The sequence below is a fragment of the Chrysemys picta genome, chromosome 4, assembly GCF_011386835.1.
Source record: "Chrysemys picta bellii isolate R12L10 chromosome 4, ASM1138683v2, whole genome shotgun sequence".
Taxonomy (NCBI): domain Eukaryota; kingdom Metazoa; phylum Chordata; order Testudines; family Emydidae; genus Chrysemys; species Chrysemys picta.
This window is the reverse complement of record NC_088794.1, coordinates 62,643,884-62,671,651: the sequence shown is the minus strand read 5'-3', so window position 1 is coordinate 62,671,651 and position 27,768 is coordinate 62,643,884. Positions and strand designations below refer to the sequence as shown.

Sequence of the window (27,768 nt, the reverse complement as noted above, 5' to 3'; positions counted from 1 at the left end):
TGTGCCCCTGGATTGGCCAGCTAGCATGTGGGCTGGGGAGCTGTATAGCTGGCTGGGGTGGGAAAGGGCCCAGAGCTGCAGATGGCAAAGCAGCCCATGCTACCTGGCTGGAGCAAAGGACGTGCTCCACCCACATATCCTCTGCCTCCCCTGTTCCCCACCCGCAGATACTTAGGGGGCGATGCCCTCCCGCATGCACGCTGCCCCCAGGGGCACTGGTGCACATCCCGGCACAGCACTGTAATACACATGCATGCAGCAGCCCCCCAGTAGTGCAGCAGGCTGGCTGGGAGCACGGGACTCAGAGAGGAACAAGGCCCCCTCATGCAGGGTGGCTGGCTCAAGGGAGTTGGGGCCTTTCCCTGCTAGGGCGCTGGTTCCATCTGATGGCTGTTTGGGGGGAGTCTCAGTCCAGTTCCGGCTGTCAGGGCCCCTCGTTGGTAGCCTGAGGGCCATGGAGACTGTGCTCTCGTCCCCCTCGGGGGGGGGGTCTGTGACAGAGTGCTGGCAGGAGCACCCTGGTCACTGAGGCAGTTCTGTCGCAGAGAAGATGACAGGATTAATTGGAATGAATTAAGCTGAAATGGAGGCGATTGGTAAGGTCATTAGTGCCATTTGGGGAGGATCTATACTGGGCAGCAAGAGGACGTATAGGGGAGAGCCCAGAGGTGAGCTGGGCATGGCAGATAAAGTTTGGGGGAGGGCTGCGCTGTGTTCTGCAGTGAGTGGACTCTCAAAGTGCCCATGAGTAAAAGACATGGACTCTGCATGTTGTGAATAAGAGCCCAGGAAAAAGAGCCAGGCAGTGTGGCACAGCACAGTCATAGAATATCAGGGTTGGAAGGGACCTCAGAGGTCATCTAGTCCAACCCCCTGCTCAAAGCAGGACTAATCCCCAGACTGAAATTTGCCCCAGATCCCTAAATGTCCCCTTCAAGACTTGAACTCATAACCCTGGGTTTAGTAAGCCAATGCTCAAACCACTGAGCTATCCCTCCACCCAGTCCTCCCTCTACTGGGGATAACTATTCTCTGGGGCTGCTGGTCAGTTCTCCCCCCACACCCCAACACACCTGCCCCTTCCCCTGATCTACCAGCCCAGGCCAGCACGAAACCATCAGCTCTGATCCCAGTGCAATCTGCTCCCTGCAGTCAGGATGTCAGCACAGCTACATCCCCGGTGGGCCCGGGCTCCTGCTGCGCCCTCACAGCACGTGGCTGGGGACCTGTCATGCATGACAGGGCTGTGCCCTGCACAGATGGAGACCCCTCTGGATGTCAGTTGCTCAGTAAACACCCAGCGGCTGGCTCATGCAGGGGACATGTCATCTGCTGACCCTGTGCAAGCTGCTGTGAGCCTGGAGCTGTCGCAAGAGTGCCCCCTGCAGGCTCTGCAGCACAGAGCAACTCAGCCAAAGAGGCGTAGCCCCATAAGTGCCAGGACTGGGGGATGTCCCACTAAAGCAGGGCTGCTGGGGTGTTTGCTAGCATTGTGTCCCCGAGGAAAGGATCTGGTTCCTGCCCTCTGGTCCTGGGAGAAGCAGTCACAGCAGAGCGTGTCTGCTATGGGATTTCTGCAGTTGCTATGCCTGTTCACCCTCTGCCAGGCAGCCGGCTCTAATGCTGATCACCCTCAGTCTGTAGCTGTCTCCTTTCCCCCACAGCCCTGAGGCTGGAGGCTTGAACAGAGGAGCTGGGCTTTCTTTGGCTCTTGATGGCACAAGCGTCAGTGAGCAGCTCCTGCTTTCCAGCTGCGGGAGCCAGGAGCTGTCAGCTAAGCAGTGCCAGTAGGGCACAGCGCGCTTAGTGCTGTACCTCCTGTGGTTAGCAATCAGTCACTGACATGGTCGCCAGGTTTGTATAATTTTTGGTGGTGCCCAGAATGGGTCCAAGCAGAGTCGTTCCGTCCATAGGACGGATTGGGGCAACCGCCCCGGGCCCCATGCTTAGGGGGGCCCCACACTTCAGGGGGACCCGGGGTCTAGGGTGGCCTAGGAGGTTAGCGGGGGGCCTGGTGCCAGCAGCAGCGCGCAACTAGGCCCCAGCCTGTCCCACTCTGTCAAGGCTTCTTCCCCACTCTGAACTTTAGGGTACAAATGTGGGGGCCTGCATGAAAACTTCTAAGCTTAACTACCAGCTTAGATCTGGTCCGCTGCCACCATTCCCAAGTGGATTCCCTTCCCTGGGAAGCCTTGAAAACTTTTCACCAATTCCCTGGTGAATACAGATCCAAAACCCTTGGATCTTAAAGCAGGGAGAAATAAGCCATCCCCCCTCCTTCCTTTCACCAACTCCTGGTGAATACAGTTCCAATCCCCTTGGATCTTAAAACAAGGAAAAAGCAATCAGGTTCTTAAAAAGAAGGCTTTTAATTAAAGAAAAAGATAAAAATCATCTCTGTAAAATCAGTATGGAAAATAACTTTACAGGGTAATCAAACTTAAAGAGCTCAGAGGACCTCCCTCTAGCCTCAGGTTCAAAGTATAGCAAACAAAGATAAACACTTTAGTAAAAGGTACATTTACAAGTTGAGAAAACAAAGGAAAACTAACATGCCTTGCCTGGCTATTTACTTACAAGTTTGAAATAGGAGAGACTTGTTTAGAAAGATGTGGAGAACCTGGATTGATGTCTGGTCCCTCTCAGTCCCAAGAGTGAACGAACTCCCAAACAAAGAGCACAAACAAAAGCCTTCTCCCCCCCAAGATTTGAAAGTATCTTGTCCCCTTATTGGTCCTTTGGGTCAGATGCCAGCCAGGTTACCTGAGCTTCTTAACCCTTTACAGGAAAAAGGATTTTGGAGTCTCTGGCCAGGAGGGATTTTATAGTACTGTACACAGGACAGCTGTTACCCTTCCCTTTATATTTATGACACACTCCATCCTGCCCTGCCAGCTCCCGGTGTTGCTTGGGGGAGGGGGCAAAAGCCGGAAAGAGGCAGGGCAGGGGCTTGGATGAAGGGGTGGAATGGGGGAGGGGTGGAGGTGGAGAAGGGGCGGTAGGGTGACCAGATGTCCTGATTTTATAGGGACAGTCCCGATTTTAGGGTCTTTTTCTTATATGGGCTCCTATTACCCCCCACCACCTGTCCCGATTTTTCACATTTGCTGTCTGGTCACCCTAAGGGGCGGGAAGAGGCAGGGTGGGGCCGGGTCACTCGCTGCTGCCGGCACCAGGCCCCCCGCTAGTCCCCGAGGCCACCATGGACCCTGAGTCCCCCTGAAGTGCGGGGCCCGTGGCAGTCCACCCTATGGACGGGACAGCTCTGAAAATATAAGTCCGAACATTGGGGAGCTGGGCCCACATTCCTGAATATTGGTGGAGCATGGGCCCATATAACTCGCTGCCTATGCTCACTGAACTGGGCTCCAGCTTTGCCTGCAGATGGCACCGAACCTCCGCCCGTGCAGGAGGTTGGGGGGACTGGCTCTCCAAGCTGTGCTGCTCCTTGTCCATCTGTGGATGCAGGGATCCATCACCAGGGGGAGGGGGATGCAGGCCACAGGGAAATATCTTGTGTCCCCACCAGCCCTGCAGATTATGCCAGCAACGTAGTGCAGCTCGGGGCTGTAGTACAGCTCTGTGCCCCCCCCCCCGATGGGAACCCCTTTACAGGGTTAATATAAGCCAAGCTCTGGCTGTTTCTCTGTGCTGACCACCCTGGCGCTCAAATGCTCTTGTGCCTCTAGCCTGGCTACAGCGGTCGGTCACTACAAGCCAGGTCATTTCCAGAGCACTTCTAGAGGAGTCTGACCCAGCATCTGGCCCAAGCTTGGGGAAAGTTCACACTCCAATCCAAAGTGTGCAGCTGCTCCTCCAACTGTGATGGCCAAAGCCAGCCCCGGCCTAGCCCGTAATGGCATTTGGATCTGAACTTTGCAGCTAGGCGGCAGCTTTAGCTCTTGCCGTGTGTATCACTGGGCAGGTAAGTTACCCTGCCCGCTGCCCACCTACAAGCCCCTGGTGCTACCGAGGCTGCTTGCGGGGCTCGCACAGGCGAGGATTTACCTGCTGGCCTTCGTGCCAAGACTGCGGTAGAGTTGCCGCTACAAAGGTCATGGGCGTGAGTGGGAATCTCTCCATTGACTCCAAAGGGACTTTGGGTGTAGCCCTATGGGAGTAGGGTGACCAGATGTCCCAATTTTATAGGGACAGTCCAGATTTTGGGGTCTTTTTCTCATATAGGCTCTTATTACCCCCCACCCCTGTCCCGATTTTTCACACTTGCTGTCTGGTCGCCCTATCTGGGAGAATCAGTTGCTCACTGACTGCTTGGGAACAGACCACAGGGTCCTAGCTCCCCCATCCGCCCTGGGGAGCTGGGCTGCAGCTCCTGGCTTACACCACAGCACAGGCGCCGACTTTCTTCTTTCTGGCAGGGTGCTCCCCCCGGCTCCACCCCAAGGCCCCACTGCCACTCTGTCCCCTCCCCCCAAGGCCCCACCCTCACCATGCCTCTTCCTGCCCCCACTCCACCTCCTCCCCTGAGGCCCCGCCCTTGCCCTGCATCTTCCTGTCCCCGATCCACCCCCTTCCCGAGCGTGCCCCGCCCTCACTCCACCTCTTCCCGCCCCCACTCCACCCCTCCTCCCAGCGCCTTCCGCCCACCACCAAACAGTTGATCGGCGGGTGGCTGGTGGATGCTGAGCACACACTATTTTTTTTCCATGGGTGCTCCGGCCCCAGAGCTCCCATGGAGTTGGTGCCTATGCACTGCATCTCCTTCCTGCTCTCCCCCAGCACTGGGAGCCGACCACAGGGCCACGTGGTGAGTCAGGCATTGCTGTTAGCTGTGCCTGTTGCAACAAAGGCCCGACGCCAATACCTGGGATGAGCCAGAATCCAGCTCCCCATTCCCTACCTCAGTCCTGCCAGCCACAGAGCGCCCCCAGTGAGGTGACGGTGCCAGTCGTATCTGGTGTACATTTCTAACAGTGAGAGCGATCAATCCTGAGAGCTGACCGAGGGTCATGGTGGGTTCTCCCTCACTGACCAGATGAGCTGTTTGTCTCAAAGCTCAGCTCTGGGAATGACTGGGGGCAGTTCCCTGGCCTGTGATATGCGGGAGGTTGGACGAGATGATGACATTGTTCCCTCTGGTCCTGGAATCTAGGAAACCTCTGCATCCCTCTGCAGTGACCCCTGCTGGCTAGTGCAGGGCTTCGGTCTAGACACTACGGACCCTTCTCACACAGCAGGGACAACTCTCCCAGCACAGGGCCCAGCACTGGGGGCACAGGTCAGTAGCATGAAACTGACTGAGGCGGATTCTTGTGGCTTCAACAGACTCTCCCGCAGTGTGTTGGGGGGAAATCTGCCCCCAGTCCCAGAACCCCCTTGCACCCTGTGCCCCAGACGTGGCCTGTGGCCTGGTGCCCACTGAAATAAAGCGTGCCGGGGGTGCTGAAGCTGCAGTAATGCTGCCCCCCTGTGGCACAGTGCTGCACATGCAAGGTGGAATGCCCAGCAGAAGACTTGCCCCTGTTAGGAAAATGGTTGTCTGTCTGTTCTCGTGTTCCCCCACGATTCCTACCCTGGCACAATATCACCCCGGCTTCAGTGTTGCTAAGCCGACTCCTTCACCGGCATTTACACTGGCAGGAATGGATTCTTCGAGCAGGTGGGCAAACCTCAGCTGAAGCCGGTTAAATCACTTTAAGCTGGGTAACATTTTATAATGGTATCGTGCTATTATCCGAAGCATGGTAGGGGAGTGGATTTGGTCCTGTTATAGAAAGGCTGCTTTAACCACTGGCGTTTGCCTTGGGATTTCCTTTTTGCGTCCCTGACAGCCTGGATGAAGGGTGACCGAGTGGTTACAGGGCTCTGGAAACCTGCATTCAGTTCCATGCCCTGCTGCACACTCCTTGCGTGACCTTGGGCACGTCACTTAGGGTATATCTACACCACAACACAACACCAGCAGCTGGCCCAGGTCGGCTGTCTCAGGCTCGTGGGGCTTGGGCTATAGCGCTATCGAACTGCGGTGTGGATGCTTGGGTTGGAGCCTGAGCTCTGGGACTCTATGGGATGGGGAGGGGGCTCAGAAGCCAGGCTCCAGTCTGAGCCTGAGCGTCTCCATTGCAGTGCTATAGCCGTGCAGCCAGAGTCCAAGTCACCTGACATGAGCCAGCTGCCTTTGTTCCACTCAGGGCAGATGTACCCTTAGGCTCAGATCCTCAGGTGCCTAACTCTCATTGAAATCAATGGGCCTAAGTGCCTCTGAGCATGTGGGGCTGATTTCCCCTCCGCACAATGGGGAGAATAGCCCGGCTCAGCCTCCCAGGATGAGATGTATGGCAAGTCACAGGCAGTGATAGTACCGCTCTGCTCAGCATTGATTAGGCCTCATCTGGAGGACTGTGTCCAGTTTGGTCATTGCTGTGTAGAAAGGATGTAGAGAAACTGGAAAGGATCCAGAGGCGAGCGAAAAAAATGATCAAAGGATGGAATCATGAGCGGTGGGTATCATAGGCTGGGGAGGCTGTGCCTCCCCAAACAGCCAGGCGTGGCCCCGCCCACACTCTGCCTCCAGATCCCTCCCCCGCTTGCCGCTCGCCGCAGCTCCAGTCTCCCTGTCGTGTGGCCCCGGCTTGGGCCACGCCGCCCGCCCTCCCATCGCTCTGGGGCTGGGGTTGTGCTGCCTGCCCTCCTGGCGCTTGGGGGGGGGGTGTGCCTCTGGGCTCCAGCGGGGGGAGACACGGCATGGGTGAAAGGGGCGGGGCTGAGGGCTAGCTTCCCCCGGCTGATGATTCATGCGCCGCCCATGGATGGAATGCAAGTCCTATGAGCAAAGGCTGAAGGAACTGCGTGTTTAGTTTGCAAAAGAGGAGATTAAGGGAGGACTTGATAACGGTCTTCAGATACTTGAAAGGCTGCCATAAAAAAGATGGAGAAAAGTTGTTCTCTCTTGCCACAGAGGGCAGGACAAGAGGCAATGGGGTCAAACTACAGGTATAAATACATGAAAGGATGGGGGTTACTGTACCAAGTGTGAGGTCAGTCTAACAAGATAAATCAATTAACAGCAGGATACCAAGGGAGGAAAAATAACTTTTGAAGTGGTAAGAGAGTGGCCCATTACAGACAGTTGACAAGAAGGTGTGAGTAACAGTAGGGAGAAATTAGTATTGGGGAAATTAAGTTTAGGTTTTGTAATGACCCAACCACTCCCAGTCTTTATTCAGTCCTAATCTGATGGTGTCCAGTTTGCAAATTAATTCCAGTTCTCTCTCTGACACCACATTCTACAGGCCATTATCCTCTGACCCCACTGAGGATTACTATGTAGCCATGTTGCATCTGACGAAGTGAGTATTCACTCACGAAAGCTTATGCTCCAATACGTTTGTTAGTCTGTAAGGTGCCACAGGACTCTTTGTCACTTTTTACAAAAGAAACTACACCATCTGCTCAAGAAACTCCCTAAAGAAGCACAGGAACAAATCTACACTGACACACCCTTAGAGCCCCAACCAGGGGTATTCTACCTGCTACCCAAAATCCATAAACCTGGGAATCCTGGATGCCCCATCATCTCAGGCATTGGCACCCTGATAGAGGTTTATCTGGCTATGTAGACTCTCTCCTCAAGCCCTACACTACCAGCACTCAGCACTCCCAGCTATCTTCGAGACACTACTGACTTCCTGAGGAAATGACAATCCTTTGGTGATCTTCCAGAAAACACCATCCTGGCCACTATCGATGTAGAAGCCCTCTACACCAACGTTCCACACAAAGATGGACTACAAGCCATCAGGAATAGCACTCCCGATACCATCACGGCACACCTGGTGGCTGAACTTTGTGACTTTGTCCTCACCCACAACTATTTCAGATTTGGGGACAATTTATACCTTCAAGTCAGCGGGCCTGCTATGGGTACCCACATGGCCCCACAGTATGCCAACATTTTTATGGCTGACTTAGAACATCGCTTCCTCAGCTCTCGTCCCCTTACGCCCCTACTCTACTTGCGCTACATTGATGACATCTTCATCATCTGGACCCATGGAAAGGAGGCCCTTGAGGAATTCCACCAAGATTTCAACGATTTCCACCCTACCATCAACCTCACCCTGGACCAGTCCACACAAGAGGTCCACTTCCTAGACACTACTGTGCTAATAAGTGATGGTCACATAAACACCACCCTATACTGGAAACCTAGTGACCTCTATACTTACCTACATGCCTCCAGCTTTCATCCAGACCACATCACATGATCCATTGTCTACAACCAAGCTCTAAGATACAACCGCATTTGCTCCGATCCCTCAGACAGAGACAAACTCCTACAGAATCTCTATCAAGCATTCTTAAAACTGCAATACCCATCTGGTGAAGTGAAGAAACAGATTGACAGAGCCGGAAGTGTACCGAGAAGTCACCTACTACAAGACAGGCCCAACAAAGAAAGTAACAGAACACCACTAGCCGTCACCTACAGCCGCCAACTAAAACCTCTCCAGCGCATCATCAAGGATCTACAACCTATCCTGAAGGACGATCCATCACTCTCACAGAGCTTGGGGACAGGCCAGTCCTCGCTTACAGACAGCCCCCCAACCTGAAGCGAATACTCACCAGCAACTACACACCACACAACAAAAACACCAACCCAGGAACCAAACCCTGCTACAAACCCCGGTGCTAACTCTGTCCACATATCTATTCAAGGGATACCATCATAGGACCTAACCACATCAGCCACACCATCTGAGGCTCGTTCACCTGCACATCTACCAATGTGATATATGCCATCATGTGCCAGCAATGCCCCTCTGCCATGTACATTGGCCAAACCGGACAGTCTCTACGCAAAAGAATAAATGACACAAATCTGACATCAGGAATCATAACATTCAAAAACCAGTAGGAGAACACTTCAGTCTCTCTGGTCACTCAATAACAGACCTCAAAGTGTCAATTCTTCAACAAAAAAACTTCAAAAACAGACTCCAACGTGAAGCTGCAGAACTGGAATTAATTTGCAACCTGGATACCATCAGATTAGGCCTGAATAAAGACTGGGAGTGGTTGGGTCATCACAAAACCTAAACTTAATTTCCCCAATACTAATTTCTCCCTACTGTTACTCACACCTTCTTGTCAACTGTCAGTAATGGGCCATTCTCTTACCACTTCAGAAGTTATTTTTCCTCCCTTGGTATCCTGCTGTTACTTGATTTATCTTGTTAGACTGACCTAACACTTGGTAAAGCAACCCCCATCCTTTCATGTATTTATACCTGCTCCTGTATTTTTCACTTCATACATCTGATGAAGTGGGTTCTAGCCCACAAAAGCTTATCACCTGGATCAATCGGTCTTCAGCTGTCGTTAAGACTGCACCGATCACATCACGTCTGCCATTCTTCTCCCATTCTTGCCTTTCTTCTCCATGTTCATCCAAAATGTTTAACGATGTCATCTTCCAATCTTCTTGAAGGCCGACCAGGTGGTCTTTTCTGTTCTCGTGGGTACCACTCAGTAATGATTGTGGTCCACCTATTGTCTGTGAACCAGGCTATGTGGCCCGCCCATCGTATCTTATTATATCTGCTTTCCACGACAATATCTTTCACACTGCTGCATTCTCTAATCATTTCATTTGGAATATGATCCAGAAGGGAAATTCCCAACATAGCTCGTTTCATTGCCCTTTCAGCTACCGACAGCCGCTGTTCTCTCTTCGTCAGTGCCCACGTTTCACTGCCATACAGCATGGCTGGCAGCACTGTTGAACTGAAGATATTTGTACATGTGGTCTTGTTGATTTTTCCTTTGAGGACGTCCTTGATGGAATTAAACGCACACCATCCTGCCCGAATCCTTCGCGAGAGTTCTCCGTTCATGTCTTGGCGCATATTAACTTCTTGGCCCAAATATATGTACTGTTCCACTTCTTCAATTTCTTCTCCTGTTACCATTATTCAGGCTTTTTGTAAGACGTCTGATCGCATGTATTTCGTTTTGCAATGGTTCATTTTCAGACTGACCTGACTGCTTTTCTTGTCGAGTCTTCGTAGCATGCTCTGCAGTTGGTTGGTGCTTTCAGCAATTAGTACGATGTCGTCCACAAATCTGAGATAAGATAATCGTTCTCCATTTATATTAACACCACTCCTCCAATTGATCTTGTTCACGAAAGCTTATGCCCAAATAAATTTGTTAGTCTCTAAGGTGCCACAAGAACTCCTCATTTTTTTTGCTGATACAGACTAACACGGCTACCACTGAAACCTTTCTACAAACTGAAGCTCTAAACAAAGGACTGAATGACCCATCCAAGCTGTGGATGTATCCTGTCTTCCGACAGTGGCCAATGCCAGGTGCCCCAGAGGGAATGACCAGAACAGGTAATCGCCAAGTGATCCATCCCCTGTCGCCCATTCCCTGATTCTGGCAAACAGAGGCTAGGGACACCATCCCTGTCCATCCTGGCTAGTAGCCATTGATAGACATATCCTCCATGAACTTATCTAGTTCTTTCTTGAACCCCGTTATAGTGTTGGCCTTCACAACATCCTCTGGCAATAGCTTTGGGTGCTTCAAGTGCAGAAAAGTGGGGCACATAAGGAGGTTCTGCCCCTTGAGAGAGGGCAAGTCCCTGGGGGCAGATGCTGCGGATCTGGGAAGACTGGGCATATTAGAAGGCTCTGTCCCACCAAGAACTTGACTCGGGGGGCAAGGATGTTAGCCTGGGGAAAGGCAGGGCCCCAGGAACAGGAAGCTGGCCGAGTTCTAGCTGCAGAGGCTGCGGGCTTGTTTGCACATGCACTGATGTAGCTACACCGCTGCAGCTCTTAGTGAAGATGCTACCAATGCAGATGGGAGAGCTTCTCCACTCAGCATGGGTTCTCCACCTCCCCGAGAAGCAGTAGTTCTGTCGATGGGAGAAGCCCTCCTGCCCACATAGTGCTGTCTATACCAGGAGCTCAGTCAGTGTAACTGCATCACTCAGGGGTGGTGACTTAGCTATGCTGACAGGTCTGGCATGTGGACCGGGCCTGCGTCTGGAAAGCTATCTGAGGCAGGTGGAGGTTGAGAGAAACAGCTTTACCGATCAGCGAGCCAGGGTCGCTGGCCTGTGGAAGGAGTACCCTGGGCTGTGCTGGGCAAGGGTCGAACAAAGGGGGAATAGAAACGACAGGCTCTGCAGCCTTGGCAGTACCAGCTCCCAGTGCAGTGGCCAAGCTTCCGTGGTATTGGAGACCGTGGCCATTACGAGTCTAGTTGCTGTGAGGGACAGGTACAAAAGGGAGTTGCAGGAGGCACTCAGAAACAAACAGCAGCTAAAAAGAGACCTAGAGGAGACCAGGCTGCGTAAGAGAGGGCCCTGCACAGGCTGGAGCTGATGGTACCAGACAGTGCAGCGAGGTTGTGAGGTGAAGCTAGCTGCTGTGGGGGAAGCCAGGCCGTATGCCCTCCCAGGCAAAGAGGAGAACGGGGGCAGGGAGGAAGAAATGATGCTGAAAGAGGTGGTGGAGAGGTTCCAGCTCTCCAAGACAAAGAAGGTATGCCCAACAAGAGGCAGGCTGGGCTCAGAAAGTGCCCAGCTGAGAGAGGGGCCAGAGGGCTGGCCGAGAGGAAAGCAGCCTGTCTGGGCTCAGCAGAGGAAATAATAGGGAGATGATGTAGCACCTGCCTTGGGGATAGGATGGCTGCAGGGTGGGAGGACTGGTGCAGGGTGACCAGCCCCTTTAAAGGGAAATGGGCCAGCCCCCTCTGTGCCATAATTAAATAGATGCTTCCAAACAGGGGCCTCATTTGCTATGGGGCAAGGGGAAGAGTCTCCCCCACCCGGACCTTGGTTTGCTCCCTGCCAATGTTTCATAGGTCTGTACACTCCATTATGTCTTCCACTCTCCCTCCACCCCTCAGACTTGCAAGATATAATCATAGAATCTTAGGACTGGAAGGGACCTCTAGAGGTCTGTGACAGGTTTCCCCAGGGTGCAACCTGAAACCGGGGTACCACTGAGTCCTCTGGCAAAGCGACCTGGGCTCCCTCTCTCAGGCTAGGTCTACACTACCGGGGGGCGGGGGGGGGGTGTCGACCTAAGATACGCAACTTCAGCTACATGACTAGCGTAGCTGAAGCTGCGTATTTTAGGTCGACTTACCTGGCTGTGAGGATGGCGGCGAGTCGACCGCTGCCGCGCTGCCATCGACTCTGCTTCCGCCTCTTGCCGCGGTGGATTTCCGGAATCGACAGCAGAGCCATCGGGGATCGATTTTATCATGTCTTCACTAGACGCGATAAGTCGATCCCCAATAGATCGATTGCTACCCGCCAATCCGGCAGGTAGTGAAGACAAGCCCTAACTGTGCTGCTGTGACAAGCTGCAGACTGCTCTCCGTCCTGCTCTCCCACAGACATTCCCACAGGCAGGGACACACCCAGCTGCAGTTACATGAAGGCTTCTCCCCAGCCTAGGACCCCAGAGCTGTACCATCTTGTCCTGATCAAAAGCCTGACCACTGGGTTTATTACCCAGTCCATCCCTCCCTCCATGTGGAGAGGACAATGCAGCAGTTTTTGTTCCTGAGCAGATTCCCCCAAGCACTTCAAGCAAAACACACTGTTTTAGGTAAAAATATAAAACAGATTTATTAACTACTGAAAATTTTAAAGTGATTATAAGTAGTGAGCGTACATATATAAGCAGATTACCTAAGGGTATGTCTACACTACGAGAGTAGTTCGATTTTACTTAAATCGAATTTTTGGAATCGATATTGCAAAGTCGAACGTGTGTGTCCACACTAAGGACAGTAATTCGACTTTGTGAGTCCACAGTAATGGGGAAAGCGTCGACATTGGAAGCGGTGCACTGTGGGTGCACTGTGGGCAGCTATCCCACAGTTCCCGCAGTCACCGCTGCCCATTGGAATTCTGGGTGGAGCCGCAAATGCCTTCTGGGTAAAAAAAATGTGTCGAGGGTGCTTTTGGGTAACTGTCGTCATCCGTCCATCACTCCCGCCCTCCCTCCCTGAAAGCGCTGGCGGGAAATCAGTTCGCGCACTTTTCTAGTCAGTGACAGCGCGGACGCCACAGCACTGCGAGCATGGAGCACGCTGCGACCATCGCTGCAGTTGTGGCCGCTCTCAACGCCTCGCAGCTTATCATCCACCTTTCCCTGAGGCAGATGCAGATAAGTCAGGCGAGGAGGCTACGGCACCGCGGTGAGGGCCTGAAGTCTGAGAGTAGCACAGACCTCTCAGAAAGCACGGGACCCAGCGCCGAGGACATCACGGTGGCAATGGGTCATGTTGATGCCGTGGAACGGCGATTCTGGGCACGGGAAACAAGCACTGAGTGGTGGGACCGCATAGTGCTGCAGGTCTGGGATGAATCCCAGTGGCTGCAAAACTTTCACATGCGGAAGGGAACTTTCCTTGAACTTTGTGAGTTGCTGTCCCCTGCCCTGAAGCGCAATGACACCCGGATGCGAGCAGCCCTGACTGTCCAGAAGCGAGTGGCCATAGCCCTCTGGAAGCTTGCAACGCCAGACAGCTACCGGTCAGTCGCGAACCAGTTTGGCGTGGGCAAATCTACCGTGGGGGTTGTTGTGATGCAAGTAGCCAAGGCAATCGTTGATGTACTGCTGCCAAAGGTAGTGACCCTGGGAAACGTGGAGGCGATCATAGATGGCTTCGCAGCGATGGGATTCCCAAACTGCGGTGGGGCCATAGATGGAACTCACATCCCTATCCTGGCACCGGACCACCAGGCCAGCCAGTACATTAACAGAAAGGGCTACTTTTCCATGGTGCTGCAAGCACTGGTGGACCACAGGGGACGTTTTACCAACATCTACGTCGGATGGCCGGGCAAGGTTCATGACGCTCGTGTTTTCAGGAACTCTGGTCTGTTTAGACGGCTGCAGCCAGGTATTTACTTCCCGGACCACAAAATAACTGTTGGGGATGTGGAGATGCCTATAGTCATCCTCGGGGACCCAGCCTACCCGCTAATGCCCTGGCTCATGAAGCCCTATACTGGCACCCTGGACAGTGAAAAAGAACTCTTCAACTACCGGCTGAGCAAGTGCAGAATGGTGGTGGAGTGTGCTTTTGGCCGTCTCAAGGGGAGATGGAGAAGCTTACTGACTCGCTGTGATCTCAGCGAAACCAATATCCCCATTGTTATAGCAGCTTGCTGTGTGCTCCCCAATCTCTGTGAGAGCAAGGGGGAGACCTTTATGGCGGGGTGGGAGGTTGAGGCAAATAGCCTGGCTTCTGATTACGCACAGCCAGACAGCCGGGCGATTAGAAGAGACCAGCGGGACGCGCTGTGCATCCGGGAGGCTTTGAAAGCTAGGTTCCTGAGTGAGCAGGGTAACCTGTGACTTTTAAGTTTGTGTACAGAGAAGCTGAACCTGCCCCCGTTTCTTTACCCAGTTAATGTTGACTATCCTCTCCAGTTACATACTCCCTTCGCCCCCTTCCAACACACGTTTAGAAATAAAATCACTTCTACTTTGTTAATGAACACTGTTGTCTTTATTACTGTTTTCGCGGGAATGTTTGAAAACTGGGACGCAGACTGTGGTGGGGAGCGGGTGTAGTGTAGTGACACAAATGAAGCTTCTAAACTCAAGGATTGACAGGCTCCGCTGTGGTGGACTGGTTGTTTCAACGGAGCCTGTCACCCCTCCTGATCGGGACTGTGTGTATGGGGGGGCGATGTGACTTTGTGGCAGGGGGAGGACGGTTACAGATCCCCTGCTGCGTGGCTCTGTGATCCAGGATAAGGACCGCCGCATAAGATCTGTAACTGCCCTCCCCCGCCACAAAGTCACAGAGCAACCCACCCCCCACCACATAACATGAAAACCACCTCACAGACTGACCAGGGTAACTAGTCACTGCACTGTGTATGTGCCCTGCTGCTGTACCTGCCCCCGCCTATGTACCCTGCCAAAGGTGACTGTCCTGTCCAATTACCAACCCCCTTTCCCCTCCTCCTCCAAAAGAACATGATGGAAACAGTAGTTAACAGAAACGTATTTTTTATTATCAACTACACATGGAACTGGGAGGTGAAACTTGGACGGGGGCGTGTGTCAGGCGGGAAGGAAAGAACTTGTCAAATTTTGGGGAATGAGAGCCTTCTACTACTAGAGCTCTCTGCAGGGGTGGAGTGAGAGTTATCACGGACTCTGCCGCCCCTCCTTCTTTGGACTTTGGGTGAGGTGGGTATGGGACGTGGTGGCAGGGGAGGGCGGTTAGAGATAGACTGCAGCGGGGCTCTGTCCTCCTGCCTCCATTCCTGCAGAACATCCACAAGGCGCCGGAGTGTGTCCGTTTGCTCCCTCAGTAGTCCAAGCAGCGTTTGAGTCGCCTGCTGGTCTTCCTGCCGCCACCTCTCCTCCCGATCCATGTTTGCTTGGTGCATTTGGGACAAGTTCTCCCGCCACTGGGTCTGCTGTGCTGCCTGGGCTCGGGAGCAGGCCATAAGCTCCGAGAACATGTCCTCCCGTGTCCTCTTCTTCCTACGCCTAATCTGCGCTAGCCTCTGGGAGTGTGATGCCAGGCTAGGTTGTGAGACAGTCGCAGATGTGGCTGTGGGAATGGGAAAAAGGGAGTGAATTCCTCAGAAAGATAAATGTAGTTGTGAACAAAGAACATAGTCTTTCTCTGTGAACAAGACCATGCACAGCACCTATCACATGCGCACTCAGCACAAGGTCGAATTCTCGGCCTTCGCATTCAGTGCCTGGGGTCTTGCACAGCACATTTGAGAAGCGGGGCAGGACAATGGAATTTCTGTTGCAGGCAGACATGGTAAGCCGTAGACTTGTGGCAGCTTAAAACTTTAATATTAGAAATGGCCTCATTTCACATTGAAAGCAATGTCAGTCCCTGCTGCCAGCAATCCGGCAAGCAGGAACTCTGCCCCTGTCCCACCCCCTCGCGGCTGTCCCCGGGAACGATCCCTGTAGGCTGCCCCTCTCCCACCTCCACCGCATGGCTGCAAACCAGCGGTTACAGTTCTGTAAAGGAACGGGCAAGCAGTCCCAACACTAACATTCCCCTACCTAATTCAAAGCAGGTCACCATGAGCGACATCACCCTCATGAGGATCTCTGACAGCGAGAAAGAGAGAATGCTCCGGGAAAGCCTCCAAAGACCAGGGCCGTATGCCGCCCTGCTGTGCAGAGCAATGATTCCCGAGTACTTGATTGTCTCGTGGCGCGGCAACGTGTCATACTACGGAGGACCCAATAAGGCCGCTCTCCCCAGGAACCTGATGCAACGGCTTTCCAATTACCTCCAGGAGAGCTTCATCGAGATGTCACAGGAGGATTTCTGCTCTATCCCCGGACATATAGACCGCATTTTACTCTAGCTGCACCAGCAGTGACAAAACAGTAGAGCGGCTTGGGCAGGACATTCATGCTAAACCGGACATTGTTAGATTTTTTTTCAATAGTTGCACTGCCCATGACTGAACCGTTAAGCGCCTAGGGCAAACCAATCATGAGAAACTCATTTTTGTTATTGTTAATATTCCTGTTCTGTTAAAAATAAATGTTTAGATGTTTACAACACTTACTGGCTGATTCTTCCCCAGATTCTGTGTCCGGGGTAACGGCTGGGGACGGTTGGTAGGGGATCTCTGTAAGGGTGATGAAGAGATCCTGGCTGTCGGGGAAATCAGCGTTGTGAGCGCTGTCGACTGCCTCGTCCTCCTCATCTCCTTCCTCATCTTCCCCGTCCGCTAACATGTCCGAGGAACCAGCCGTGGACAATATCCCATCCTCAGAGTCCATGGTCAGTGGTGGGGTAGTGGTGGTGGCCGCACCTAGGATGGAATGCAGTGCCTCGTAGAAATGGGATGTCTGGGGATGGGATCCGGAGCGTCCGTTTGCCTCTTTGGTCTTCTGGTAGCCTTGTCTCAGCTCCTTGATTTTCACGCGGCACTGCGTTGCATCCCGGCTGTATCCTCTCTCTGACATGTCTTTAGAGATCTTCTCGTAGATCTTTGCATTCCGTTTCTTGGAGCGCAGCTCGGAAAGCACGGACTCATCGCCCCACACAGCGATCAGATCCAAGACTTCCCGATCAGTCCATGCTGGGGCCCTCTTTCTATTCTGAGATTGCACGGCCATCACTGCTGGAGAGCTCTGCATCGTTGCCAGTGCTGCTGAGCTCGCCACGATGTCCAGACAGGAAATGAGATTCAAACTGGCCAGACAGGAAAAGGAATTCAAATTCAAATTTTCCCGGGGCTTTTCCTGTGTGGCTGGTCAGAGCATCCGAGCTCGTACTGCTGTCCAGAGCGTCAACACAGTGGTGCACTGTGGGATAGCTCCCGGAGCTATTAGCGTCGATTTCCATCCACACCTAGCCTAATTCGACATGGCCATGTCGAATTTAGCGCTACTCCCCTCGTCGGGGAGGAGTACAGAAGTCGAATTAAAGAGACCTCTATGTCGAACTAAATAGCTTCGCGGTGTGGACGGGTGCAGGGTTAATTCGATGTAACGGCGCTAACTTCGACATAAACGCCTAGTGTAGACCAGGCCTAAGAAATAAACAAAACATTCAATCCAAGCTTTATAAATTAGATAGGATTTGAATCACAAAGCAGTGTCTCACCCTGTTAGCTACAAGCAGGTTGCAACTTTTGCATATACAGACAGGAATTCTTCTGTCCTGCCCTTCCCCAGTTCAGTCTTTGGTCCTCCGGTATTTTCAGGTGGTGTGTTATAGAGGGATTGAGGTCCAGCGATGATGTCATTTCCCCTTTTTATAGCTTCTTCCATGTGGAAGAAACTTCATTGTCCCAAACAAAGCCCCCAGCACAGTTTGTGGAAAAGTACAGGCACCAAAATGGAGTCCAATATCACATGACTTAGTCACATGTCCTTGCATGCTTGGATGAGTCATAGCAGCCATTACCTATATTTTGGCTGAAGTGTCCACAGGAAAGCTTATCAGGTGAGGCTCAACTTTTCCCGTGGCCCATTGTTTTCGCTGATGATCCATTACCTTGGGTAGCCCCCTCACAATGTGCTGGCTAGACCGGATGTAAACTACTTTGTGGGTGTTACCCAGGAGCAAACACATTTGAAATATAGATGTGTAGTCAATATTTATAACTCCAGATGCAAAAATGATAAGAACATAAGAACAGACATACTGGGTCAGACCAAAGGTCCATCTAGCCTGTCTTCCGACAATGGCCAATGCCAGGTGCCCCAGAGGGAATGAACAGAACAAGTAATCATCAAGTGATCCATCCCCTGACGCTCATTCCCAGCTTCTGGCAAACAGAGGCTAGGGACGCCATCCCTGCCCATCCAGGCAAATAGCCATTGATGGACCTATCCTCCATGAATTTATCTAGTTCTTTTTTGAACTGTGTTATTGTCTTGACCTTCACAAATGCATACACACATGATAATCATATTCAGCAAACCATAACTTTTCCATTGACACCTCACATGATAAATTTTGTACAAGCTGCATCATAATTATATTATAGCCATATCATAATCATATGACTATGGGGAATATGGGGTGCAGAGTGTCACAAGGTCATCTAGTCCAGCCCCCTGCACTCATTATCTAGACCATCCCTGACAAACGTTTGTCTAACCTGCTTGTAATCTCCAATGATGGAGATTCCACAACCTCCCTGGGCAATTTGTTCCAGTGCTTAACCACCCTGACAGTTAGGAAGTTTTTCCTAATGTCTAACCTAAGCCACCCTTGCTGCAATTTAAGCCCATCGCTTCTTGTCCTATCCTCATAGGTTAAGAAGAATAATTCTTCTCCCTCCTCCTTGTAACAACCTCTTATGTACTTGAAAACTGTTATCATGTCCCCTCTCAGTCTTCTCTTCTCCAGACTAAACAAATCCAATTTTTTCAATCTTCCCTCATAGATCATGTTTCTAGACTTTAATCATTTTTGTTGCTCTTCTCTTGACTTCCTCCAATTTGTCCACATCTTTCCTGAAATGTGATGCCCAGAACTGGACACAATACTCCAGTTGAAGCCTAATCAGCGCGGAGTAGAGTGGAAGAATTACTTCTCGTGTCTTGCTTACAACACTCCTGCTAATACATCCCAGAATGATGTTTGCTTTTTTTGCAGCAGTGTTCCTGATTCATATTTAGTTTGTGAGCAACTCATTGTTCTTTGCTAAGTGGAGTACTTTGCATTTGTCCTTATTGAATTTCATCCTATTTACTTCAGACCATTTCTCCAGTTTGTCCAGATCATTTAGAATTTTAATCCTAACTTCCAAAGCAGTTACAACCCCTCCCAGCTTGGTATCATCCACAAACTTTATAAGTGTTCGCTCTGTGCCATTATCTAAATAATTAATGAAGATATTGAACAGAACCGGATCCCTGCGGGACACTACTCGATATGCCCTTCCAGCTTGACTGTGAACTACTGATAATTACTCTCTGGGAATGGTTTTACAGCCAACTATGCACCCACCTTATATTAGCTCCGTCTAGGTTGTCTTTCCCTAGTTTGTTTATGAGAAGGTCATGCAAGATAGTACCAAAAGCCTAACTAAAGTCAAGATATACCACATCTACTGCTTCCCCCCATCCACAAGGCTTGTTACCCATCAAAGAAAGCTATCAGGTTGGTTTGACATGATTTGTTCTTGATAAATCCATGCTGTTACCTATGTCTTCTTATTCTTTAGGTATTTGAAATTGATTGTGCTAATGTAATCCCATAGCATATTCTATGCACTGACACAACTTCCCGCCTCCCTGAATTGTTCTGAAATGACACTTCTGCTTCCCAGCCTGATGGGGTGGGACTAAGGGGGTCAGGGACTAGCTGCATGGTCACCTGGGCTGTATAAAAGGGAGGAGAGACATCAGTGTGGGGTATGGAATGGCTGGGTGGCTGCTCGCTCCTGTGGAAGGCTCTCAGCCAGGGTCTGCAGGAGGCCAGGCACTCCAGAGGAACCAGCCTGGTGCTCCATACTAGAACAGAAAAAGCCTCTCAAAGAGAGCCCAGAAAGGGGGTGAGAACAGGGCTCAGAGGGTGGGCTGAAGAGCTACCCCCAAAGGGCAGAAGAACCTTTTTGTTTGCTGGGACTCTGGGTAGGTGACCCCAGAAGGTGTGGAGTTTGTTGGTGCCTTAGCTGGACAGCTAAGCCACATGCCCAACCCTGACCAGTGTGGGGAGAGCCAAGAAGACCCATCTTGGGGAAGAAAACAGAGGCAAGGAATGCTGGCAGTGCCTGCTTGGCCAGGAGGGGGCAGTATGGGCCAGGGCCAGAATCACAGCTGATATAAATGAAGATGGCGCCATCAATATCAATAGAGTTAAGTTGATTTACACCAGCTGAGGAGCTGGCCCTGAGTACGTAAGCCCCTGGGTCTCCTGAAGGATTGCATCCTGCCTGGGTCTGTTCCACCCTTCGTTGTCAGCCAGGTGCGTTCTCATCCAAGCCCTTGCGGCTCCCTTAGGTTGAGATGCCGTCTGACACCTCCTGTGTCAGCCTGCAGCACTTATAGAATCATAGAATCATAGAATATCAGAGTTGGAAGGGACCTCAAGAGGTCATCTAGTCCAACCCCCTGCTCAAAGCAGGACCAATTCCCAGCTAAATCATCCCAGCCAGGGCTTTGTCAAGCCGGGCCTTAAAAACCTCCAAAGAAGGAGACTCCACCACCTCCCTAGGTAACACATTCCAGTGTTTCACCACCCTCCTAGTGAAATAGTTTTTCCTGATATCCAACCTGGACCTCCCCCACTGCAACTTGAGACCATTGTTCCTTGTTCTGTCATCTGCCACCACTGAGAACAGCTGAGCTCCATCCTCTTTGGAACCCCCCTTCAGGTAGTTGAAGGCTGCTATCAAATCCCCCCTCATTCTTCTCTTCTGGAGACTAAACAATCCCAGTTCCCTCAGCCTCTCCTCATAAGTCATGTGCTCCAGACCCCTAATCATTTTTGTTGCCCTCCGCTGGACTCTTTCCAATTTTTCCACATCCTTCTTGTAGTGTGGGGCCCAAAACTGGACACAGTATTCCAGATGAGGCCTCACCAATGTTGAATAAAGGGGAACGATCACGTTCCTCGATCTGCTGGCAATGCTCCTACTTATACAGCCCAAAATGCCGTTAGCCTTCTTGGCAACAAGAGCACACTGTTGACTCATATCCAGCTTCTCGTCCACTGTGACCCCTGGGTCCTTTTCTGCAGAACTGCTACGTAGCCATTCGGTCCCTAGTCTGTAGCAGTGCATGGGATTCTTCCGTCCTAAGTGCAGGACTCTGCACTTGTCCTTGTTGAACCTCATCAGGTTTTTTTCGGCCCAATCATCTAATTTGTCTAGGTCCCTCTGTATCCGATCCCTACCCTCTAGTGTATCTACCACGCCTCCTAGTTTAGTGTCATCTGCAAACTTGCTGAGAGTGCAGTCCACACCATCCTCCAGATCATTAATAAAGATATTAAACAAAACCGGCCCCAGGACCGACCCTTGGGGCACTCCGCTTGAAACCGGCTGCCAACTAGACATGGAGCCATTGATCACTACCCGTTGAGCCCGACGATCTAGCCAGCTTTCTATCCACCTTACAGTCCATTCATCCAGCCCATACTTCTTTAACTTGGCGGCAAGAATACTGTGGGAGACCGTATCAAAAGCTTTGCTAAAGTCAAGGAACAACACATCCACTGCTTTCCCCTCATCCACAGAGCCAGTTATCTCATCGTAGAAGGCAATTAGGTTAGTCAGGCACGACTTCCCCTTCGTGAATCCATGCTGACTGTTCCTGATCACTTTCCTCTCCTCTAAATGTTTCATAATTGATTCCTTGAGGACCTGCTCCATGATTTTTCCAGGGACTGAGGTGAGGCTGACTGGCCTGTAGTTCCCCGGATCCTCCTTCTTCCCTTTTTTAAAGATGGGCACTACATTAGCCTTTTCACAGTCATCTGGGACCTCCCCCGATCGCCATGAGTTTTCAAAAATAATGGCTAATGGCTCTGCAATCTCACCCGCCAACTCCTTTAGCACCCTCGGATGCAGCGCATCCGGCCCCATGGACTTGTGCACGTCCAGTTTTTCTAAATAGTCCCGAACCACTTCTTTCTCCACAGAGGGCTGGTCACCTTCTCCCCATGCTGTACTGCCCAGTGCAGCAATCTGGGAGCTGACCTTATGCGTGAAGACAGAGGCAAAAAAATCATTGAGTACATTAGCTTTTTCCACATCCTCGGTCACTAGGTTGCCTCCCTCATTCAGTAAGGGGCCCACACTTTCCTTGATTTTCTTCTTCTTGCTAACATACCTGTAGAAACCCTTCTTGTTATTCTTAACATCTCTTGCTAACTGCAACTCCAAGTGTGATTTGGCCTTCCTGATTTCACTCCTGCATGCCTGAGCAATATTTTTATACTCCTCCCTGGTCATTTGTCCAATCTTCCAATTCTTGTAAGCTTCTTTTTTGCGTTTAAGATCAGCAAGGATTTCACTGTTTAGCCAAGCTGGTCGCCTGCCATATTTACTATTCTTTCTACACATCGGGATGGTTTGTTCCTGCAATCTCAATAAGGATTCTTTAAAATACAGCCAGCTCTCCTGGACCCCTTTGCCCTTCATGTTATTCTCCCAGGGGATCCTGCCCATCTGTTCCCTGAGGGAGTCAAAGTCTGCTTTTCTGAAGTCCAGGGTCCGTATTCTGCTGCTCTCCTTTCTTCCTTGTGTCAGGATCCTGAACTCGACCATCTCATGGTCACTGCCTCCCAGGTTCCCATCCACTTTTGCTTCCCCTACTAATTCTTCCCTGTTTGTGAGCAGCAGGTCAAGAAAAGCTCTGCCCCTAGTTGGTTCCTCCAGCACTTGCACCAGGAAATTGTCCCCTACACTTTCCAAAAATTTCCTGGATTGTCTGTGCACCGCTGTATTGCTCTCCCAGCAGATATCAGGGTGATTAAAGTCTCCCATGTGAACCAGAGCCTGCGATCTAGCAACTTCTGCTAGTTGCCAGAAGAAAGCCTCGTCCACCTCATCCCCCTGGTCTGGTGGTCTACAACGCAACTCCCCCACCTTTTCTGCCCTCACTTGGGTGAGACGCGGCCATTTAAGGACATAGCTCATCCTCGAGAGCAGCTGCCTCCTCCTCATCTGTGCTGGGTGGCTCTTGTTCTATTTATTGACGTTGCTCTGTGGGTGAGTTGAGCTAGGAAAGGATGCCTGCATTGCAGCATCTCTCTGGGTTTGCATTGTCCTCTCTGCCCTCCCAGTAGCTTGGGGATCGCTAGGGCATCCATAACATTTGTGGGCCTGACCCACCAGCGGAGGTCCTGGGCCATCAGATGGACATCTCTGCTCATTGCAAAGCTCCGACACCCACAGTGGACTCCACTGCACTTTTGCCAACTCAGGCCACAACAGCCTCCCAGGCCGAGCCCCTCTGGGAAGAGCCGCTCCAAAGCCTGGCCTGGTTCTTTCAGCTGCTTCGGTTTACTCAACTGTCTGCAGCATTCCTGCCTCCATGACATCCACCAGGTGCCTAGATTGGTTACACCAACTCTCCAGGCCTTGTTGGGCACAGACACTGCCTGAGCATTGTTTCTTATTGTGCACAGATAGAGTCTGACATCTCACTGCCCCACAGTCCCTGGCTGCTTATCAGGGGGCACTAGTGGCTTGTGGTTAAAGGAACCTCTTGTCCCTAGCTATGGCTCAGTCACTAATGATCTCCACGCCCAAATAGAAGCAAGAGAGTCTTGCTTGAAGCAAACATAGCAAGGCGCAATATCACAGTGTCCCAGGGCTTTATCAAACTATCAGGCCCTTACAAAGATGCTCCTCAATCAGTGTTACTGGTATCTCTGCCAACAACAGTCGGTGTCCCAGCATCATGGAGAGTCGTGGAGCCGTCTCACTCGCCACAGTGTCTGGTCTGGGGGGGCTCTCCAGGTCGAGGCAGAAGATCACTCTGAGAGGGTGCAGTGACTCGAGCCAGCCGGATGGATCGATCGCTGCCTAGGTTCAACTCCGTTCTGGAATGGATTCAGGAGATGTTCTTCGTTCCACGGCTTGTACTCCCAAATTCAGGCTCCTGCATTACTCATTTATACAGTATCCCAAATACCCTAGGTATTTCTGGTGCAGCATATACTGTTCTGTATCGACCTGCTTCTGGCTTCACTTAGTGACTCCTGATTCACACCGGAGTGAGAGGAGAATCAGGCCCAGTGGGATGACTCCTGATTCACTCCAGCGTGAGTGAGGGGGAACCAGGCCCAGTGGAGTGACTCTTGATTCACACCAGTGTCAGTGAGGGGGGGAATCAGGCCCAGTGGGGTGACTCTTGATTCGCACCGGGGTGAGTGAGGAGGGATTCAAGCCCCCTGTTAATTCAGTCATAGCCTGAACCCATGTTTTAAAAAGTTCGGCTAACTTGGTTAAAGCACCGTGCAGACTGACTTCCCGGATTTACTGGTGCTGGGTCTGGCCAGTGACCCAGGTCAGAACAGCACAATTACCATGTCCTCACACCTTATCCTAGCAGTGAAGTGGCCTGCGTCCATGACCTTGTGTTATTTGCCTGTCAGACCCTCAGCCATGCACATCAGAGTAGCAGGGCTGACCCAGTGCAGACACGGGGATTGGCACCAGAGGGGAGTCTGGCCCACTGACTCCAATGCAGCTATTTACATCAGTGGGTGTTTTGGCCCACTGATGCCAATGGAGTTATGCCGATTTACACCAGCTGGGGATCTGGTCCACTGACACATCAAGTGCATTCAGGTCGGTATGCAGCTGTTCCTGGCGGTACGGGTAACTGGCTGGAATCCTGCAGGGCCATGCTGTGCTGGGTGGGCTAGGTATGGGGCTGCCTGGGTCTCGCCGTCTGGAGGCGGGCAGGCAGATGGTCTGTAGAAGGGTCCGTGATTGATTTGCAGCCGAAGATGGTTTCCCAGTTGTGAGCCCGGTTAGCGCTGGTCCTTTGTGCCCCAGCTGGCCAGCCCTGATCAAAGCAGCCCAGCATCCTCAGCTGTGCATGAAGACTTGAGGCTGAAGGTCAGCAGCTGCCTAGGGGGGAGCAGCCCCCTTGTTTTGTCCAGGGAGGGCTGGGAAGGACGAGCCCTCCTTTCCCATCAGGGATCTTCCCCGTGTCTCCCCCTCTGCCACTCATTAATATCCCTGCTGCTAGCAGCACTCGCTCCCCTACTATGGTGCTGGGAACACAGGTCATTTGAGGTCCCTCTGTTTCTAATCTAGTTTGGAAGGATTTATTTTTGGGTTCTTGTAACCTAGCAATAGGTGCACGTGACCAGCGGCGGCTGCAGCCTGAATATGCATTACCTTCTCCAAGCTGCTACTCAGCAGCCGAGGAGCCCGTGCAGCCAACGCAGGCAGCTACAAAGGATTTGCCAAGCTCGGCCTTCTCTCTTGTTCTGACCGTGGCTGCTAGTGGCCTAGCCAGCTAGTCAGGGCCAGTGCTGCAAGGGAGATGGTTGAGCACTGGCAGAGCTGAGGACACTGCTGGGAGGAAGATCACAGCCCTGAGGTCCTGGCTGGTCCTGCCAGGGCCCTGCTATGAGGGAGCTCACAGCTGTAGTCTCACTGGTGCTAGCCTCGTGCAGTGGCAAAGAGGGAACAGATGAAAAGCAGCAGCATAAGCCCCCAAACCTATTAAAATGAATAAAAGGCCAGGCTGAAATGATGACCAGTCTGCTTGCTGGGGTCATGTTACTGGCTGTGTTGGGGGAGATGCCACGAAGCAGCCTACAGTTTCCAGGGGAGAAGTAGATGCTAAAAAAAGTCATGCTAGTGCCATGAAGGAAGCTAAGCAGGGCCAGATACTGTGCCCTTCAGGACCAGCTGCCAGCTGCAGCTCCGGGCAGGAGGAGACACACCTGTGCTGGGTGCCCCTACCCAGCTGCCAGGGTGCCCTGGGAGAGGTTGGAGGAACCAGAGAGTTTATTCTCTGAATGGTTTAATCTGCATCGTTTCTCCATTTCCATGTGCCGTTCCCAGAGCTGCTGCTAATCCTGTGCATTGTCGGCTCCATGCTACAGAGAAGGTTGCCAGTTTTGGTTGGACGTATGCCTGGAGGTTTCAGCGCATGACATAATCTTTAATTGCAGATTCATCTTTAATTCCTAGGGGAAACTGAGGCAAGGGGCGGGGACATGATCTGCGCAGGGTGCCCAGAGAGGCAGTAGCTGAGCTGGGAAGCAGAGGTCGGATGGTCCCATCATTAATCCAGCAGCTTGGGACTCGGGAGAGCTCGGTTCAAATCCTGCCTCTACCACAGGTTCCCCAGGAGACTTTGGGCCACGGTTAGAAGAGAGAGTTCAGGACCAGGAGAGGGGTCAGGGCTGGGAAGCCTGAGCGGGGTAGGCACCACCCTGTCACTAGGGTACCTAAGGCCCAGACCAAGGGGAGTTAGGCACTAAGTCCCTATGCGAATAGAGGCTTTAAGTCCCACCCCGTCAGCATTTCACCATGGCTGGCTGGCTTCTGCAAATGCCTTTCCGAGCCACTTGACTCTCCCCATGTGTCGGATGTGAGGCTGTGGGTAGGTTCCCCTGAGCAGCAGGGTGTCGAGGAGTTAGGTGCTGTGCTACCTAAAATCCCTTTCAGAACCTAGGCCTTCCACTCCCCAGGCTTAATTCCCCTTCTGTAACACGGGGCTAATTCCTTTCTCCCTCCTTGTCAGCTTGTGGGCTCTTCAAAGTAAGACTGTCTCCGACTCTATGTGTCTGGGCAGTGCCTGGCACGCTGGGGCCCTGATCTCGGCTGGAGCCCCTAGGGATGGCATGGCTGTGAGGCTACTACAAACAATAACCCAGGAGTCCTAGTCCCCAGCCCCATGCTTAGTCCACTAGCCCACAGCTGCTGCCCAAGCTGGGTGTTCCCTGGCTGGAAACCAGGGCCCCTGGCCCTCAAGGGTTAGACTCATACACAGTGCCTTGCCCCCAAACACTCTCCCCCTTTCCCTGTCACCATCTAGCCCCCAGTCCCAGACTCCTCCCTCACTCCCCAATGCTGCTGCTGAGACATCAGACCGCTCCCATTCTCAACTCAATCCTGCTCCGCCTCACTGGCCTTCCCCACTCCCCTCTCTGCCTCCTCAACTTCATTCCAGACAGGGCCCTTTCTGCTGCCCCCATCCCCCGCTCCTTGGGGGGTCACTACCCATCTTCCCCCTCTCCTGGAGGTTGCTCCTGACCCTGACGCTGCTCATCGTTTCAGCCCCAACCCTTCTCTTCTGATTCCCTTGTGTCCTTCACCCCCTGGGCTTTGTGCCTTCTTCCAGGCTGTCCCTACACGACATACAGATTCCTGATGGAAATGCCTCTCTCACCCACTAAAGCTTCACCTACCCCAGCTACACTGTGTCTGCCCCTGGGCTGGGCCACCAGGGCTGTGTAATCCCCATGGCACCTCATCTGTGGTCCCGTCCCTTACACAGGAGAGTAACAATACACCTGTCTTCTCTAGCAATCAGCTTTATGAAGGAGGGCAAGTATCATTGCTCCTTTGTTACACAGGAGGAAACTGAGGCACGGAGAGAGAGTGAGTGGGGAACGCAACTTGCAGGGTATATGTGGCCCTGCCAGGACTAGAACCCAGGAGTCCTGACTCCCAGGCCTGTGCCCTACCCATTGGATCATGCTATTGCCATTTTTAAATCGTTCGTGTGTGGTTTGGGTTCAGAGGAGTCAGCTGTGCTGCTGGAGTTTCTGACCTTCATGGTCTGGGCATGTTCCATTGCCCAACGTGGTAGTAGGGATATC

At 52.1% G+C, this 27,768-nt stretch overlaps 1 protein-coding gene across 1 annotated transcript; it reads right to left on the bottom strand.

The window, feature by feature from the left end:
• Positions 1-14,818: 14,818 nt before the first annotated feature.
• On the bottom strand, positions 14,819-20,666 carry LOC135983059 (myb/SANT-like DNA-binding domain-containing protein 1). Its single transcript, XM_065592442.1, has 2 exons — positions 16,571-20,666; positions 14,819-15,576 (listed from the first exon to the last, which is right to left on the bottom strand). Exons 1-2 carry the CDS (start codon positions 17,145-17,147, stop codon positions 15,101-15,103), a joined length of 1,053 nt encoding a protein of 350 aa, XP_065448514.1. The 5' UTR covers positions 17,148-20,666; the 3' UTR covers positions 14,819-15,100.
• Positions 20,667-27,768: the final 7,102 nt, after the last annotated feature.